This window comes from Engystomops pustulosus, chromosome 6 (assembly GCF_040894005.1).
Source record: "Engystomops pustulosus chromosome 6, aEngPut4.maternal, whole genome shotgun sequence".
Taxonomy (NCBI): Eukaryota; Metazoa; Chordata; class Amphibia; order Anura; family Leptodactylidae; genus Engystomops; species Engystomops pustulosus.
In genome coordinates, this window is record NC_092416.1 from 183,311,339 (window position 1) to 183,331,030 (window position 19,692).

Below are 19,692 nucleotides of genomic sequence, written 5' to 3' on the forward strand. Positions count from 1 at the left end.
TTCTGGATGTCTGCCCCACCTATGCTAATTCGCACGGGCATTTTAACATGTGTATGAATGATGAGGTATTACAAGTGTAAAATCCTCTCACTTGAATCTTAGTTCCCTTACTCAATACTTAAGTGCCAATCTCGAGTGTTGAAGGCAGTCTTCTATTCATCCCCTTCATGGATACGGATGAGATTATTTGCACCCCGGAGGTCCAACTTAATGAAGACCTTAGCGCCACAGTTGCGGTCAAAGAGTTCCGTGATCAAATGTAGTGGGTAGTGGTTCTTGACAGTAAGTTTATTAAGCCCACGATAGTCTATGCAGGCGCTGAGAGATCCATCTTTCTTGGCCACAAAATGGAATCCAGCACAGGCAGGAGACAAAGACTTGCGGATAAACCCTTTCTGCAGATTCTCCATGATATAGACTGACATAGCTGTGGTCTCCGGTGTGGACAATGGGTATACCCTACCTCGTGGCGGAGACATGCCCGGCAGCAACTCTTTAGGACAGTCGTAAGGACAGTGTGGTGGCAGATTCTCCGCTTGTTTCTCTGAGAAGACCCACTAGAGGCTTGGAGGATACTGAAGCAGTCGAGCACAGGAGCTTGTTGCTGCAACCATAGGAGACCCATTAGAACGACAAACGTAGATCGGGGAAGCACATAAAATGACAGTCTCTCCTTGGTGCATAGCCCCAACTTGCAGAGACAGAAGATCGGTGCAGTAATATGCTGGATTGCTGAGGACCTGTCCACTGACGGAGGAGATAGCTATTGGCTTCTCTAGGCGGACCACAGGAAGGTGATACTGGGATACCAGGGCAGCGTCCACACAATTTCCTGCAGAACCAGAATCCAAGAAGATAGTGGCAAGGAGTATCCAAACACTGTGCTCTACACCATCCTAAAACATCATTTCCCATTACCATCATGCCAATAGATCACGTCCCCAACACAATTCCTAACCGTTTCCAGATGCTATGCAAACGAGAAGTTTATTGGATTTTTAAACTAAACACACTATCGCCTGGTGGGCTCAACGAAGTAAGCGAAACCATTTTATAATACGATAGGCATTACCACTTTCTCACTATCTAACTTACCTTTTTCATTTTTCATCTACCTTTAAAATATTCATCGTTACAAGATACTATATACAATTTGTGCCCATTCCCTGTGGGGCGCATTTAATACAAATTAAACATATAGTGAGACGTACAAAACTCTCCATATAAGATCAAGCATACGAGCACTCACAACAAAACAAGGAACAGTGCATATACATCTTCTCTTAAACCATCAGTTTCCTAGATGGCCGCGGAGCTCCAATTCATCTCTTGAACACATGACCTTTTTGACACCTATCGGCCTCCGTACTTGTAGTTTTAAGCATCAAGCCTCCTTTTTGTCCTTCTACCACTTCCTTACTTGTAGTTCCACTCCTGTCAAAAACCAGCTACTACCTAAACACCGTTATGGTATATTACTACATTGCATTCCTTTGCACATTCTCTATATTGCATCCATTTCCAAGGACTATTTATCAATAATAATATGCTTTCAGTATTTGTAAAGAACAAAATGACAGGTGATCGTACTACACCTGACAACCGGAAGTGGTCACCTATGAAGATGATCACTTGCCAGTCACTATAAATCCGACACTCATCTCGTACACAATTTATGAACCAGAGGAAGCGCTCAGTTCCAGCGCGAAACGCGTAGTTCTTTTTAATTATATCTATTCATTTAATTTATTTATTTTTTAAATTGTTACATCTATGTATCAGTACTAATAAATTATATACATTTTTTAAATTGAGCAAATATAGCTTTCCAGCGCCTACAAACACTCATTATGCATCACAGATGCACAAACTAAAACATAAAGTAACAACAGGCGAGAGACACATAGGGGCTCATTTACTTACCCGGTCCAGTCCCAATCCCGCGGTGCGTTTGCCGACGAGGATTCGGGTTCTGCTGGGATTCACTACAGTCGTGCGCCGGATATCCACGCTGCTGCGCTGAGGTCCGCCGGCGTTCACCTGCTTCCTCCCGGTGCATGTGAGTGCTTGATCTTGCGACACATTTCGTTTTTTAAATTTCGCTTTTTTCCGAATCCGTCGGGTTGACCGACGGCCACGACCCCCGATTTCTGTCGCGTGACAGCAGGCGCAATTGCGCTGAAATCCATTCGCGTGCGCCAAAATCAAGGCGGAATTCGTCGCAAAATGGAAAAATTTGGGAAACCTGACAAAAGTGCGGCCACGGAGCCCTTAGTAAATGAGCTCCATATTATTTTACAGACAAACAGAATAATATAACATAAAACAAGACAAATAGTTTATGTTGTGTTTGTTCCTTTACAAATATATAATTTAGAAGCAAATGTCTGCTGATGATGATTGTTCACTTAGCAAAACGATGTGATCTGTGGCTTCAACATATTCCAGATTTATAACATTATTCAGCTTTACCATTGTGTAACGACTTCTGATGATAAACAAGATTATATTTCTGAGAAAAACATTTCCCACAATCTGTACATGAAAATGGCTTCTCTCCTGTGTGACTTAACAGATGACGATAAAAATTCGGTTTTTGGGTAAAACATTTCCCACATTCTGAACATGAAAACGGTTTCTCCCCCGTGTGACTTCTCAGGTGTATAACAAGATGTGATTTCCGATTAAAAAATTTCCCACAATCTGAACATGAAAAAAGCTTCTCCCCTGTGTGACTTATCAGATGCAGATCAAGATGTGGTTTCTGGGAAAAAGTTTCCCCACATTCTGAACATGAAAATGGCTTCTCCCCTGTGTGAATTCTCTGATGCGACACAAGGGTTGACTTGAGGGTGAAGCATTTTCCACATTCTGAACATGAAAATGGCTTCTCTCCTGTGTGACTTATTAGATGTCGATCAAGATGTGGTTTCCAAGCAAAACATTTCCCACATTCTGAACATAAATATGGCTTCTCCCCTGTGTGACTTCTTTGATGTAAAACAAGATGTGAACTCCGAGCAAAACATCTCCCACAATCTGGACATGAAAATGGCTTCTCCCCAGTGTGACTTCTCTGATGTGCATCTAAATGATGTTTATGGGCAAAACATTTTCCACATTCTGAACATGAAAATGGAGTTTCCCCAGTGTGACTTCTTTGATGTCTTACAAGATTAGATTTTTTACTAAAGCATTTCCCACATTCTGAACATGAAAATGGAGTTTCCCCTGTGTGACTTCTTTGATGTCTTACAAGATTCGATTTTTTACTAAAACATTTCCCACATTCTGAACATGAAAATCGATTGTCTCCTGTGTGACTTTGTTGAAGATCTGCTTTAACAGTGTAATAATTCACACTTTCTAAACCTGACTTAATGTTCTTATCCGTTCCTGATGATTCAGTAGAAAGGACCCATCTAATAGGATAAGATGATAGATCTTGTGTGTGAAGGTCTGAGGAAGCACTTGAGATATTGCCATGAAGTTCAGATGTATCTGGAGTGATACAACCATCACCTGCTGTAATATGTGATAATATCAGATGTTCCTCTGAGCTCCCGGTATTGTCATCTGCCAAGAAACAAAACAGATTACATAATATGACCATAAAGGGGTATTCCCACAAAGAAAAAATTCTTAAATATACGCAGGATGGAGAAATGATACATTCTGTAATTCTACATTTCACAGATTTAATTCCAACCTGTCTCCATCAGTCCTTCTGTTGTGCTTTTTTGGTTGCCCATGGATCTGACCCTAAACAAGCCCGGACTATGATCGGGCAGGTATTTGTGTGTGGTCATATTCCTCTCACATGAACGTGCATCTCTTGTACTGCAGAAGCAGGTGGAGGAGGCAGAGAGCAGCAGAGTCAAAGGCATCTATCTACTTGCCAGTGTCTGTTCCCCTTCCCATCCCCAGACAGGAGGTCATGTAGTCTCCAGGCTCCTTCTTGTCTCAGCCCATCCAGACCCTCCTCTGCCCCTAGTCATCGGCTCACTGATATCTCATTAAGGTCAGACAGTAGGTGTTCTCCTTACAGAGAGATTGCCAATTAATGCCACCTTAAAAGCTATGGCTTAAAGACTCCACATGCTTTTAAGGTGGCCTTAATTGCCAATCTCATTGTAAGGAGAACACCTACTGTCTGACCCTAGTCAATAGCCTCTCACACAGCTAATCCAGTTCTCTACACTGTACTGAGGAGACCCAACCAGGTTGAAACAGTGCTGTCTACAGTAGGGAGTCTGTTCCTTCTGAAAAAGATATTCTGGTTTGGCTTAATCCCACACCATGATTTTAGACTTCTTATAGGTCAGTGATGGCGAAGCTTTTGGCGGCCAAGTGCCCAAACTGCAACCCAAAACCCCCCTTAGTTATCGCAAGGTGCTAACAAAAAATTAAAGCAGTAACTTATTGCTCCCTGTTCTTCAACAACTTTCGATCATATTGGCCTCCTGAGGACAAGATGGAAAATTTGCATCATTTTAGCTTCTTTCCAGTGTCCCTCTGCACACAGAGAATCATAGGGCCGGCATAAGGTCCTTCAAAGATAATTCAGCCCTGTCTACTCATTCTCCCTCTTCCTACAGTCCCAAGCAGTGAAGTAATAACTTTAATATATGACCGAAGGCAGCATCTTTTAAGTTGCTTGGAACTGCAGAAAGATTCTTTGAGTCCTCTCTGGTGTGCTGGGGTGAAGGCCTGGGTGCCCACTGAAAGGGCTCTGAGTGCCACCTCTGGCACCCGTGCCATAGGTTTGCCACCACTGTTATAGGTCATACTTGGTGTTAAGGGGACTGCCTTTAAAGGTAGCAAAAGGAGGCATTGTTTTCCGTTTAACACCTTGGAAAACGTAATTGCATATTTCCCTGAGATCTCATTAAGTGAGACAGAGGAGAGACACAGCAGTAACTTTACTCTCGTCTCTGTTTGTTCTGCTGGATGCTGACACTGCTCAGGGCTCTGTAGCACCAGCCCCATCATCTCCTCTCTGTGCAGTTCCCACGTTAATAATGGGAGCTCAAACGAGTTCTGCACTGTCCTCAATGGACTCCACTCCACATTTTTCAGGTGGTTGCTGGGGTGTCAGTTCAGTTCCCACTAGTTGTGTCTTTGGAGGCTGTCACTGTAGCTCCCCTCAGTATGAGAGCTTCTGTAATTAACCACTCACATGCTGTCAGCCTCTTCTTTCACTCCCCTGAAGGCAGGGGCAGAAGTCACTTTAGTGTTGCCTCTTGTTGTTCCCCACAGTCACAGACCACAGTCACTCCTCCTGGGAGTTATGCTGGTGCTCCTGCCATGGCTCTGCGAAGATTAGTTCTTCCTGGCACAGAAGGCGTTCCAGGTCATCATCTTTTCAGGTCCTTTGGTTAATAATTGCCCCAGGTTAACTGTTTGGCTTTTGGGTCATCTGTATCTATTTTGCGCTGGTCAGCGGGCTACTTGTCGCCCTGCATTAAGGAGATTTGTAGGTTTTTAACAGGCGGACCTATTTTGGAGGGGTGTCCAGGGCCTAAAATGGGTTCAGGTCCTTTCGGAGGCAGAGTCTGAATTATAGGGAGATGAGATGAAATGAGATGAAACTTATGCAGTGTGGAATCTTCCTTCTAAGAGATTTTGATGAAAGAGTTCTCTGAGTTATCTAGCGAGGTGTTAGGGATTCTGCCATCGTACAGACCAGGCATACTGTGAATTCTGATATGGTCCGTTTCATGCACTACAGGTGTAGGATTGTAGTAAGGCACAGCGAGCACGTAAGTAGAGATACAGATATAATGTGGCTAAACTGTTTTAACCTTGTCGAGAAAAGCCTGGATATATAATACTCTGGGGGCCTTCCAAAGTGCAAACGCTTCTTGTTGCTGGGTGTCACTGATCCCTGTAGGGTTGCAAGAATCTGCTGATGGCGGAATAGTGAAACATTTGAGATGGTGGTCACCCAGTTTGCCAACTTGCCAGCTGGGAGCTTCCAGGGCACAAAATTGTGTGGTCCTATCTTAAGTACCTGTTTTTTGGATATTACGAGTTAATATTGAAAAAAAATAGCTGTAGCTGAATCCACCCAACAAGAAGTGTAATTTTTTTAAGTTACTTATACTGTTACAGTTTACTGATAAAATGGAAAATGTATTTCATAACATTTATTTGATATAATATAATTCTTGATGTCTCTTCCTCCGAGGTCCTGGTGAGCAGTATTCCTGACCCTCATAGCACCCACCTTCCAGCTTTTCTTAGTCTATGTCTCCATGTTCTGTATTGTGTTATCACTCGTCTCTGCTTTATCTCGTGGTTACTACTCACCTGGGCAGTTACCTGTAGGAATCTCCTCCTTACATCGCTCATCGCCCCTCACATATGTCTCTGGGGCAGGAATATTCTTCACATCTTCACCCTGATACACAAACTGAGAAATAAAAATTGTAAGACGTCACCACATCAATAGAGATGACACTAAAGGGGTTTTTAAATAAATATCTGAACACATGGGGTGTCCAAAAAAATTTCCCCTTGAACTTAAATTGCCCAATACTAAATAGGTACTCGATGATCCTGTGGGACATATTTCTCCTCTGAACAATCGTGTGGTCGAAGAAGAGGACTGGGACATCTCTCCGGTGATGTTCTCTTACTGGATCTACCTGTAGGAAACATGCAGAGACTGAATTCCTTCTTTCCATACAGATAATGAAAGGACGTGTGGATTTAGTCCTGTCTATTACCTGCTGATGTGAGGGGCTGGTGGTCCTCCATCATGACGTCCTTGTACACATCTTTGTGTCCTTCTAAATACTCCCACTCCTCCATGGAGAAATAGACAGCCACATCCTGACACCTTATAGGAACCTGACACACACAATGATCCCGTCATCACCCAGATCCCTTCATAGCGTTACTGTATAATGTCCCAGCATTCCCAGCAGTGTCACCTCTCCAGTCAGCAGCTCCATCATCTTGTGGGTGACTTCTAGGATCTTCTGCTCATTGATGTCATCATGTATCAGGGGGTGAGGTGGAGGAGCCGGGATTGGGCTCAGGGTTCTCCCCCGTCCTTCATACACAGGGGCCTGACAGCGCCCACTAGAGGTTTTCTTCACTACTGTGTAATCCTGGTTATGGAGAGACACATTGATAAATCTCCCTCCATACATTTCCAGAATCTCTCACCTCTCCAGTCCTATCATCTGTTATTCCCATAGATAATGATGTAATGTGACCTCATCACAATCTCTCACCTCTCCAGTAATATAGAAGAGAATCTCTAGGGTGAGCTGGAATATTCTCTCCACCCTCGTGTCTCTGTCCATCGTCTGATCCTGAAGAGAAAGAAGATAAGATAAAGTAACATCATGTAGAGAAATGCAGTTCCTGTAATGAGTAGAAGTACAATGAGGAGATGCCGGTGACTCGGTGGTGGATGTCGTGTGGTTGGGATAATAATGGATTATATAGGAGTTTCTCTATGATGATATCAGTCTATTATTAGGCTGTAACTTTCATATAACCATCTGCAGCACATTGCAGTCTGCAGTGGTCGCGGCTTCATACAGATCTTCCTTCACCCCCCACATCCCTCCTCTGTATAGTGAGCGGATACTCAGGGATGGATTAGATTCTGGTGGAAAATACCAGAGAGATGGAAGTGAGGGGTCACTGATTAATGTGCCCCGGTAACCCTGACAGACAACACCGGTGACTACACAAGTACCTCCGCCTGCAGAGCTGTGCTCCAGATATATGTGAGAGGGGAAAGGACCTGTGATGATGTCATAGTCATGTGACCAGCCCCTTGTGTGGGAGAAATACGATCTCGCTCGTGTGTCCAGAGGGCATATAAACCTTATTTACAGATAATGAGACATCCAGAAGTTAAAAGCACAGTCATTGCATTTCTGACAAAAGATTGTCCTTAATTATGTCATGTGATGATTAAGGACATTCTTTTATCTGAAACTTCTTGTGCGCTGAATGTGCTCAGTGAGATGCTGGATTTGGTGCTGGCTGAAGAGTTTGGAGCAAGCGAGAGGAACCGTCCATTCTGTGGAGCTTGTATGAGGCGGCTGCAGTGCTATGTTCAATGGAGCTTTAACTGCAGGACCACAATTCCTGCTTTGGTGGAGCACGTGCTTCTCTTGGTAGGCACAACAGATGGATTGGACTAGCTTGAGACCCTCACTTATGCCCTTATGAAGCCATAACCAGGACCAGAAACTGCTTTTTCCCCCCCGAGGCCCTTTTTCATTTGTGCATTTTCCTTTTTTACTCCCAACCTTCAAAAATCCATAGCTTTTTTATTTTTCCATATAAAGAGCTGTGTGAGGGCTTGTTTTCTGCATAAGAAATTGGACTTCATAGTGAACGTATTTAATATTTGATGCCGAGTACTGGGAAGCGAGAAAATTGGTGAAATGCATTTTTCTTGTGGGCTCGGATTTTACATCTTTCACTGTGGGTCCCAAATGACATGTCTACTTTATTCTTTGGGTCGGTATGATCACAGAGATACCAAATCTATGTTTACATACATTTACAAAAATTATAACCTCCTGTAGAAATAAAAAATTATTTATTTTGACATGTTTGGTGCTAATAACTTTTTTCATACTTCAGTGTATGGAGGTGTTTGTGGTGTCATTTTTTGCATCTTTTGATGACATTTTCAGTGCTACTATTTTGAGGACTGTATGGCCTTTAGATCACTTATTTTGCATGTTGCACAATGTTAGAAAAGTGGCATTTTTCGACATCGGGTGCTATTTTCTGTTATTATAATTTGATAGATTGAACATTTTGGACATGAGGATATCCAACATGTTAATGATTTTTACTGTTTATTTATATTTATATCAGTTCTAGGTAAAGTGGGGGTGATTTGATTTTTTTTGTTGTTTTATTTAATTTTTTTTCACTTTTTACATTTTTTTTAAACTATTTTCAGACCCCCCTCCCCCAGGGTACTTTAACCATAGGTGGTCCGTCTGATTAATCATATCTACCATTTTAAGAATTGATTTGGAACGAGACAGACTCGGGTCTTTGTATGGCGTAAGGCTAGTAAGGGCTGGGAGTCTGTGGACCACCTGGACCACCGCGGGAGGTGGTACTAGCCGACACCTGGCACCGGAGTCTAAGTGGCCCCTGGTCTTCACCAGAGCCCGCGGAAAAGCGGGATAGTCTTGCCGATTCCACAGGTGCAACTAGCCCGCGTTGGCTGCAAGGGTAGTAACGGTCTCTATCCAGGGTGACAGCGGGAGAACAGCACAGGAAGGCACACTAGCACTCACGTCAGGAATCGCAGGAGATGGCACTCGGATCAGGAACACAGGAATGGACTGGCACACGGATCAGGAACACAGGAACAGACTGGCACACGGATCAGGAACACAGGAACAGACTGGAACACGGATCAGTAACAGAGGATACAAAGGAACGCAGGATACACAGGGGAGCTTTCTCTTCAGGGGATCGCTTGAAGATCCGGCAAGGGTCACAGGAAGAGGCAGGCACTTTTGGCAGGCCAGCGCCAATTATCAAGAGACCGCCGCTGGAGCCAGGGGAGGTAAGATCCGCAGAGCTCCGGGGGCACGATCCGAGACAGGGATTGTGGGAGCACTCGTGACAGTGCCCCCCATTTCGGCCTCCCCCTCTTGTTATTGGTCCCAAGGAACCTCTGGAGGAGAATCCGATCCAAAATGTTCTCGGTATCTCTCCTCAGGCCCGAACACCTTCCATTCTACAAGAAAAAAGCGCTTACCCCTCACGGTCTTCGCGTCCCGAATCTCCTTAACTTCATAGACATCTGGGGAATCCGCCTCAGGAGCAGGAGGAGGGAATTGCTGGGAGAAGCGGTTCAAGATGATTGGCTTCAGGAGGGAGACATGGAAGGAGTTCGGGGTGCGCATAGATGGAGGAAGGCGGAGCTTGTAGGCCACTTGATTGATGAGCTTGATTACCTCAAAGGGTCCAAGTTTGTAGCTGGGTATCTTAAGCCGGACGTATTTGGAGGACAACCATACTTTGTCACCAGGGGAGAAGACAGGAGGAGCTTGATGTTTCTTATCAGCCTGGTACGGTCTGTAGCTCGTAGAAGAGACTGGCGGGTCTGTTCCCAAATAGACTTGAGGTTCTGCAACAAATTCTGTACCGCAGGGACATCAGAGGGAGGAGACAGCAGAAAAGGAGGGAATTGTAGGTGAACTCAGCCCTAGGTAGTAGGTCAGTCCAGTTGTCCTGATGGTCTGAGACAAAGTGACGGAGGTAGCAGCCCAAAGTCTGGTTCACCCTCTCTATCTGACCATTCGTCTGAGGGTGGTAGGCAGAAGAAAAGTCAAGGTTGACTCCTCGATTGAACACAATGTGTAGCGGAAGACCGTGCTCCCGGAAGATATGTTTGAAGAATAGACTGGCAAGCCGTGGGGAAGACGGAAGACCTGGAAGGGGAACAAAATGGGACATTTTGGAAAACCGTTCTGTCACCACCCAGATGACAGTACTGCCCCAAGAGACAGGCAGATCGGTGACAAAGTCCATTGCTACATGGAACCACGGCAACTGAGTATCGGCAATGGAAGTACCAGTCCATCCGATTTGAGATGAGTGGCTTTGTTACGGGCACAGGAGGAGCAGGATCCCACAAACTCCCAAATATCTTTGACCAAGTCTGGCCACCAGTAGTAGCAGGAGATGAGGACCACAGTGTGTTGCACCCCAGGGTGCCCAGCCACACGAGAAGAATGTCCCCATGACAGAATCCTCTCTCGGAGAGCTGGTCTAACATATGTCTTGTCGGGAGGTAGCTGCCGAGGATCTATCGGAGCTGCAACAACAAGCTGGTCAGGAGAAATTATGTGCCGGAGAGCCGGTTCTTCGCCAACAACATCCGAAGCACAGGACAGGGCATCAGCTTTGACATTCTTGTCTGCAGGACGAAAATGTATCAGCAGGTCGAAATGTGAGAATAACAATGGGCTTGCCTGCGGTTCAGGCGCTGGGCTGTCTGGAGGTTCAGCAAGTCAGTGTACACACTAACGGGATGGAGACCTCCCTCCAGAAGATACCGCCATTTTCCAGATCAAGCTTGATGGCTTGTGGCATGTGGAAGTTCGACCCTTGGGCCCTTTCTGGGTGAGCACCGCTCCAAAGGACGGAGGACGCATCCACCTCAAGAAGAAAGGGTTTGTTCGTATCAGGGCTAGTGAGTACGGGAGAAGAGGTGAAAGCGGACTTCAAAATGGCCATCTCAGCAGCAGGAGACCAGGCACATATATTGGCAACCTTCTTGGTGAGTGCCACAATGGGAGACTCCAGAGTGGAGAAGTGCGTAATAAACTCCCGGTAATAGTTGGCAAAACCCAGGAACCTCTGTATGGCTCGTAGGCCCTCTGGGCGTGGCCACTGAAGAACTGGAGACAATTTCGCGGGGTCCATCTGAGGCCTCTGTCGGAAATTATGTAACCAAGGAATGGAAGGCTGTGCTGGTGAAACTGACATTTTTCTAATTTGGCATTGAGGGGATTTGCACAAAGTCGACCAAGAACTTGTCGTACGTGTGCCTGGTGGGAGTCAAGGTCTGGAGAGTACACCAAGATGTCATCTAGGTAGACCAAGACACACGTATAAAGAAGGTTGATGAATTTTCGGCACACACAATGAGTTTTCTTTGCCTAATTAATTTTTATTTGTAATGAAAAAAATTCATAGTAATCAGCCTTCACCATGAAGTAGTTTTGTATCATAACATCTTTTTCTCAAACATAAGTAGATCAACAATTAGTACGACGTTTCGGTCATCTCGACCTTTGTCAAGTGTGATCTTATTCTGAAAGATTAATAATAAACAAAAAATTAGGAAGGATCGTTACATAGTTCTATATATAATTATACATAATCTTATCCACGGGTTATACAAAGGATATATATAGTGTTATTCACGTTAAATTAATGGCAAACATCATAGAGAAAGTACCAAACAGTAAATATATGTTTAAATTCATCTGGATGAAATAACATAATTATGTATAAAATGGAAATCACATAATCGTAATTCATGAGTAGAGAAAAATTTCTTCTAGACGGATATATTGAAACACAAAAATGTTGAAAAACAAAAAATCCAGGTAAGGTGGTTGTTAGAGATAGATGGAACTACGTGAAAGCTCTGAGTGTCAGAGTGAAGGGGAATACCAGGTTATAGAGAGGTAGATGAAAGTTACAAAGGCATCACATTAGTAAAAGCATAACATAAGCAGCATGTAGGAGACAAAGGAAACTATTGTGAAAGACTTACTCATCCAGAGTCAGATGCGCATGACCGGAAAGGAGACAGGTTGCTATGGAGAAAGGGAATGCTAAGTGTGGCGCATCAAGTAGGCGCAGCTGCGCATGACCGGAGGATTAGTATTGCGATGTGTCAGGGAAGTTAAAAAAAGAGAAACATTATATGTGGCGCCTCTTGTTTCACTTCCCTGACACATCGCAATACTAATCCTCCGGTCATGCGCAGCTGCGCCTACTTGATGCGCCACACTTAGCATTCCCTTTCTCCATATCAACCTGTCTCCTTTCCGGTCATGCGCATCTGACTCTGGATGACGCCAAGCCAGTATATAAATAACGCGCACACATGCAACCAGTGCTTCTGCCTCACCTCAACTTCATATACCTCCACTACAAAGTAAGTCTTTCACAATAGTTTCCTTTGACTCCTACATGCTGCTTATGTTATGCTTTTACTAATGTGATGCCTTTGTAACTTTCATCTACCTCTCTATAACCTGGTATTCCCCTTCACTCTGACACTCAGAGCTTTCACGTAGTTCCATCTATCTCTAACAACCACCTTACCTGGATTTTTTGTTTTTCAACATTTTTGTGTTTCAATATATCCGTCTAGAAGAAATTTTTCTCTTCTCATGAATTACGATTATGTGATTTCCATTTTATACATAATTATGTTATTTCATCCAGATGAATTTAAACATATATTTACTGTTTGGTACTTTCTCTATGATGTTTGCCATTAATTTAACGTGAATAACACTATATATATCCTTTGTATAACCCGTGGATAAGATTATGTATAATTATATATAGAACTATGTAACGATCCTTCCTAATTTTTTGTTTATTATTAATCTTTCAGAATAAGATCACACTTGACAAAGGTCGAGATGACCGAAACGTCGTACTAATTGTTGATCTACTTATGTTTGAAAAAAGATGTTATGATACAAAACTACTTCATGGTGAAGGCTGATTACTATGAATTTTTTTCATTACAAATAAAAATTAATTAAGCAAAGAAAACTCATTGTGTGTGCCGAAAATTCATCTACCTTGTATGAAGAGGACCGAGAATCCCAATTTTCTTGAGCACCACACATCCCAGTATTATTCACACGTATAAAGAAGGTCTCGAAAAATGTCGTTCACAAACTCCTGAAAAACATCAGGGGCATTACATAGACCAATGGGCATTACTAAATATTCATAGTGCCCATCACGTGTATTAAACGCCGTCTTTCACTCGTCACCCATGCGCATCCGGATGAGGTTATAAGCACCATAGAGATCCAGCTTGGAGAATACCCTGGAACTGCGCAGGCAATCCAAGAGTTCTGTAATTAACAGCAGGGGGTAGCAGTTTTTAACTGTGATCTTGTTCAGCCCGTGATAATCTATGCAGGGACGTAAGGAGCCTTCCTTCTTGGAAACAAAGAAGAAACCTACACCAGCTGGACAGGAGGAATTACATGTGAAACCCCTCTGAGCGACTAGAGGTCCCTCGTGCCGCAACTCTTCAGCTTGTTCCAAGAACCACACTTCTATCTGGGTGGCCATGGTGATAAGACCACTCAGAGTAGTTGGCAGATCATGGGCAGCCAATGCATCTTTAACCCGTGAAGACTGTCCTTTCTTAAAAGTCACACATAAAGCCGCGTCGTTCCAACCGAGTTCAGACGCCAAGGTGCGGAAATGGACAGCGTATTCACCTACAGTTGAGTCTCCTTGGCATAGATTCAGTAGTGCTGTTTCCGCAGAGGAGGCTCGTGCTGGTTTCTCCAACTCGGACCGGAACTCTGCCAGGAAAGTGGTATGGGTGGCCATAACTGGATCATTCCTGTCCCACAAAGGAGTAGCCCAGGCCAGGGCCTTCCCGGTGAGGAGGCTGATGATGAACGCCACGTTGGAGCGCTCGCTGACAAACGGAGATGGCACTGGGTGGACTAGCCAGAATGACTAGAGAAGTTGCAGGGATAGTCGCTGGAACTGCCGCCGGAGTAGTCACAGGGGCCTGATGCTGAGGCCGAGAGTCAATCAGCTGTTGGAGAGCGGAAGCGACTTGGCCTAAACGTTCTTCTTGGGCAGCAATCTGCTGCGACTGCCGGGCGACAATAATGTAAAGTTCTTCCAGTATCTGATGGGGCTCCTTGGCTAGATCTTACTGTGAGGGCTGGGAAACTGTGGACCCTCTGGACTGGAGGTGGTACTTGCCGACACCTGGGACCGGAATCTAAGTGCAAAGCGGGATGGTCTTGCTGCGGCAGGGTACCACCAGGTCATTCCACAGGTGGGACTAACGGTGGCTGCCAAGGTAGTAATGCAGGAGACAGTCTTTATCCGGGGTGACAGCGTAAGAACAGCACAGGAAGGTACACTAGGACTCACGTCAGGAATCGCAGGAGCTGGCACACGGATCAGGAACACAGCAACGGACTGAAACACGGATCAGTAACACAGGAACGGACTGGCACACGGATCTGGAACACAGGAATGGACTGGCACATGGATCAGGAACACAGGAACTGACTGGAACACAGGAACGGACTGGCACACAGGAATGCAGGATACACAGGAATGCAGGATACACAGGGGAGCTTTCTCTTCAAGGGATGGCTTGAAGATCCGGCAAGGGTCACAGGAAGAGGCAGACACTTATGGCAGGCCAGCGCCAATTATCGAGAGACCGCCGCTGGAGCCAGGGGAGGTAAGATCCATGGTGATCCAGGGGCACACGGAGTTACATGGGTGCGCCTGCGTTCCAAGACAGGAATCGCGGGAGCACCCTTTATAAGGTTGTCATACAAACAGGGAGCGACAATTTTAGCCAACATGGCGGTGCCCACAAACCTCCTGCTTTTTAATGCTAGCTTTTAATGATTTAATGCTTCTAAGTGTATGCAGTAAATGCTCACCGACTATGGAGAGGGCTCAGCCCGTGAGCCCTCTCCAAACACCCACAGCCTACGCATGATATAGTTATAAGTGATACGTTGTTAAGGGGTTAATAGCAGTGATATCTGCACACAACCCCTTGCATCAAATTTGAGGAATCTGGTTGTGGTAGACCTGGGGACATCTTTGGAATCAGGCTGCTCTGCAGAGGTGAAGCTTTTCTAATAGAGATGATCGGACCTGTTTGTCAGATTTGGCTGCCTAACCTGGACATATTGCCTGATTGGCATCCGAATAGCTAATTTGGCAAATTGACACCACAAACTGCTAAACATGGCTATGGTTGGCCAGGGCAACACCATGACTGTCTCATAGACTGACTCTTCTCCTGTTTAAATATGTCCTGGGAATCAGGTCCTCCTAGATGCAGCAGCAATGCCCTTCTTTGAGCAGGTGCAGTTACTCCTAACACTGTGCTAGACTACAGTGATCTCCAGAAACATCAAATGGTCCAATAGCAGGTAAATCAAGAAATCTTATAGTATAAAAATTGTCTAGAGAATTACAAGAAAATTCCGCCCAAGGTCATCCTTTTGAGCAGAGACAAAGTGCAGTAGATAGCATCCCAGAGTCTGGTCTCTCTCCACATACTCGTTGGACTATGGGTGGTATGCACAGGAGAAGCCCAGCTTGACCTGCAGTTGATTGCAGAGGTAACGCCAGAACCTGAAAACAAGCTGGACCCCACGGTCCGAGACAATGTGAAGAGGAAGTCCGTGTATCCGGAAGATATGGAGAAAGAACAGGCTGGCAAGACGAGGAGATGACGGCAGACCTGGTGGAGCACAAAGTGGGACATCTTGGAAAACCGATCTGTTACCACCCAGATGACTGTATTACCAAAAAAAGATGGGACATCCCTAACAAAGTCCATGGCTTTGTTAGTCCACGGGCAACTGGGAATCGGCAACAGCAGGAGGAGACCTGCTGGCTTGAGACGTGATGACTTGTTATGGGAAAAGGAAGAACAGGAACAAAATCTCGAACGTCCTTTACCATATCTGACCACTAGTAGTAAAGAGATATGAGAGCGGCAGAGCTCTGAACCCCAGGGTGCCCAGCCACACAAGAGCAATGTCCCCAAGTTGTCAGTACCTGTCCAGCAACCGCGCAACCTCAACCAGGCTTGGCGATAGCCGTCAGACTAGGTAGGTGGTGGCGAACTCACCCTGCGATGTCCCTGTGGGCTAAGACCCTGCCTAAAGCAGATAAACCGCCCTTATAAGGGTGAACCCACTATCAGGAACCTAACTGACTGTCCATGAATGACCCTACAAGATGACAAGAAAACGTACTTCGTCTGGCAGCTGCTGGATGGTGGAGCGGACAGGTAACCGGAATACAAATATAGGTCAGTGTTAACAGTGGTAACAGAAACCAACGCTAGACAGACAGCATGGTGTGGTAACACTAGGGGATAAACTATACTTAGGGACAACAACAAATACAGACAGACAAACGAAGTCAAACAAACCTGGTCAAAACCAAGATGGCGGCAAAGGTACAGATACGTATAGCAAATAGAATGGTCAGTAGGCAAAGCAGAAGTCAATACACAGAATAGCAAGAACCCAATGGCAAGAGCACTAGATACACAGATAGACTGCAATAACCAGCACCATATGAAGGGCTGGGCAGAATTTAGGGTAGAAATGGACACTACCTCCAGCACTGACTGGCTCAGCCGTCCATCACTTAAACTCCAGCTGCAGGAAAAACGATTACAGAGACACACCCAGCTTTCCCAGGATCAGAAAGGGAGCTGTCAATCACAGGCAGCTCTGGGTGTGGTTTTCCAGCAAGAAGCCTGAAACCTGACCCCATCAGTACAATTTGCGAGTTCTGACATTAGTATCCTCTTTCGAAGAGCAGGTTGGAAATAAGTCATGCCAGGAGGAAGCTGCTATAGGTCCACAGGAGTGGCAACAACCAGTCGTTCAGGAGGGACAATATGATGAGGAGTCGGTTCTTCCCCAATCACATCAGAGGCACGAGAGAGAGCATCAGCCTTAACATTCTTTGCAGGCTGGAAATGTATCATAAAATTGAAGCGGAAGAAAGAGGGATGAACAAGCCGGTCAAGGAATGAGATGCTGGGCGGTCTGGAGGTATGAGAAATTCTTGTGTTCTGTGTAGATACAGACCGGATGATGAGCTTCTTCCACCAGATAACTCTTCCAAGGCAAGTTTTATGGACAGAAGCTCCCGATCACCTATGGATTATTTCCTCTCTGCAACAGAAAAAGTCGTTGAGAAGAAACCACAGGTATCTGGGTGAGGATGGCTCCAGCTCCCACAGAGATAGTGTCAACCCCACGCCAGAATGGTTTCTCTGTATCAGGCCGTGTGAGAACAGGAGCTGAGGCAAAGGCAGACTTCAATTTAGAAAATGATTCTTCGGCCATGGGAGGCCAGAGCTTAGGTCAGCGTTTGTCTTTGTTAACGCCACAATAGGCGACATGAGGGAGGAGAAATGTAGTATGACTTGCCAGTACTAGTTAACAAAGCCCAAGAATCTCTGTATAGATGCCAGTGGAGAACCACAGACAATTTGGTGGGATCCATCTGTAGACCCTTGTCAGAAATGATATACCCAAGGAACGGAAGACTCTTCTGGTGAAACTGGCACTTTTCAAGTTTGGCATACAGGCAATTGGCCCTTACTGCTTTAAGTGTCAATCTCAAGTGTTGTAGGCAGTCTTCCATTCATCCCCTTCATGGATATGGATGAGATTATATGCCCCCCGAAGGTCCAAATTAGTGTAGACCTGAGCTCCACGGAGGCAATCAAAGAGTTCAGTGATCAAAGGTAGTGGGTAGCGGTTCTTCATAGTAACTTTATTAAGCCCACAATAGTCTACGCAGGGGAGGAGAGATCCATCTTTCTTGGCCACAAAAAAGAATCCAGCACCGGCAGGAGACAAAGACTTGCGGATAAACCCTTTCTGCAGATTCTCTATGATATAGACTGACATAGCCGTGGTCTCAGGTGCGGACAATGGGTATACCCTACCTCGTGGCGGAGACTCTATAGGACCATTGTAAGGACAGTGTGGTGGCAGAGTCTCCGCTTGTTTGTCTGAGAAGACCCACCAGAGGTTTGGAGGATACAGAAGACATGGTGGACAGCGGCCGAAGAACCAAGAGACAGCGTGACTGGCACTCTGGACCCCAGCGAACAATCTCCCCAGTCTACCAGTCGAGCACAGGAGCGTGTTGCTGCAACCACAGGAGACCCAACAGAGCGACAGACGTTGGGTGCATAGCCAACTATCAGAGACAGAAGGTCGGTGAAGTAATATGCTGGATCGCTGAGGACCTGCCCACTGCCGGAGGAGATAGCCAGCGGCTTCTCTAGGCGGAGCACAGCAAGGTGATACTGGGATACCAGGGCAGCATCCACGAAATTTCCTACAGAACCAGAATCCAAGAAGATAGTGGCTCGAAACTGAGTACCTGTTCTGGAGCTGAGTAAAACAGGCAAGTTCAGTCGTGGAGAAGCTTTGCTCTCACCTAGGGATGCTCCTCCCAAGAACGCTAGGTGTGTGCGTTTCCTGGAGGCTTGAGGACTGACTGGGCAAGACTTAAGAAAGTGTTCCGGGCTGGCACAATAGAGCCAAAGCTTCTCATGTCTTCGTTGAGATCGTTCTTGTGGTGTCAGAAGAGCTTTGTCCACCTGCATGGGTCCCTCAGCAGCAGACATGGAGGGCGGGAGAGGTGGTCTTTGAAAGACAGAAGCCATGCTGGATACGCGTTGGATCCAGGCTTGCGCTTGTTCAACACGTTGCTCCACCAGGCGCTCAAAGAAACGGAGTGGCCAGGGAGATCAGACCATTCATGGAAGACGGCAGGTCCCGTGCGGACAGGGTGTCTTTGACTTAACCAGAGTCCTTTTTTAAAAGTGGTGACCAAAGCTGCTTTATTCCACATCGTATGGATGCTAAAGTGCGGAATTGAACCACGTAGTCACCAACAGACGAGTCACCTTGGCGTAAATTCAGTAGGGCGGTTTCTGCAGACAACACCACAGACAACTGGTTTCTCAAAGACGGACCGGAATTCTGTGAGGAATGTGGAGACATTAGCCGTGACTGGGTTGTTCCTGTCCCAGAGCGGAGTGGCCCATACCAGGGCTTTTTCGTGGCAAACTGCATAGACATCGGCTCCTGACAGAACCCTGTCTCTCAAACATCAAGCACCCTGATAAAATCCCTAAGCATAGTTCGGCTACAAGCTTTCTGCTGATGCTTATTCTGCTATTTGCTTGTACTTCTGGTTTGATTTTGGCTCATGTTCTTGACTATTCTCCTGTTTATTCGATTTTGTACTTTCCTTGCTAGCTTCTTGTGACACAAATTGTTAAATTGCTTAGAACTAGGGCTCACTGTACTTGTCCAGCTATTATAGTACCAAACTGTAGATTTTGCCAGTGCTTATATTGTAGCAATT

At 45.5% G+C, this 19,692-nt stretch overlaps 1 protein-coding gene across 1 annotated transcript in view; it reads right to left on the reverse strand.

Annotated features, from left to right (window-relative positions):
• The window catches only part of LOC140066014 (uncharacterized), a 77,643-nt gene that overhangs the window by 10,790 nt on the left and 47,161 nt on the right, over positions 1-19,692 (reverse strand). Inside the window, 7 exon segments of the mRNA XM_072113578.1 lie at positions 2,487-3,576; positions 6,313-6,415; positions 6,553-6,645; positions 10,305-10,439; positions 10,785-10,927; positions 13,542-14,087; positions 18,337-19,042. Coding sequence (XP_071969679.1) covers positions 2,487-3,576; positions 6,313-6,415; positions 6,553-6,645; positions 10,305-10,439; positions 10,785-10,927; positions 13,542-14,087; positions 18,337-19,042 — 2,816 coding nt within the window.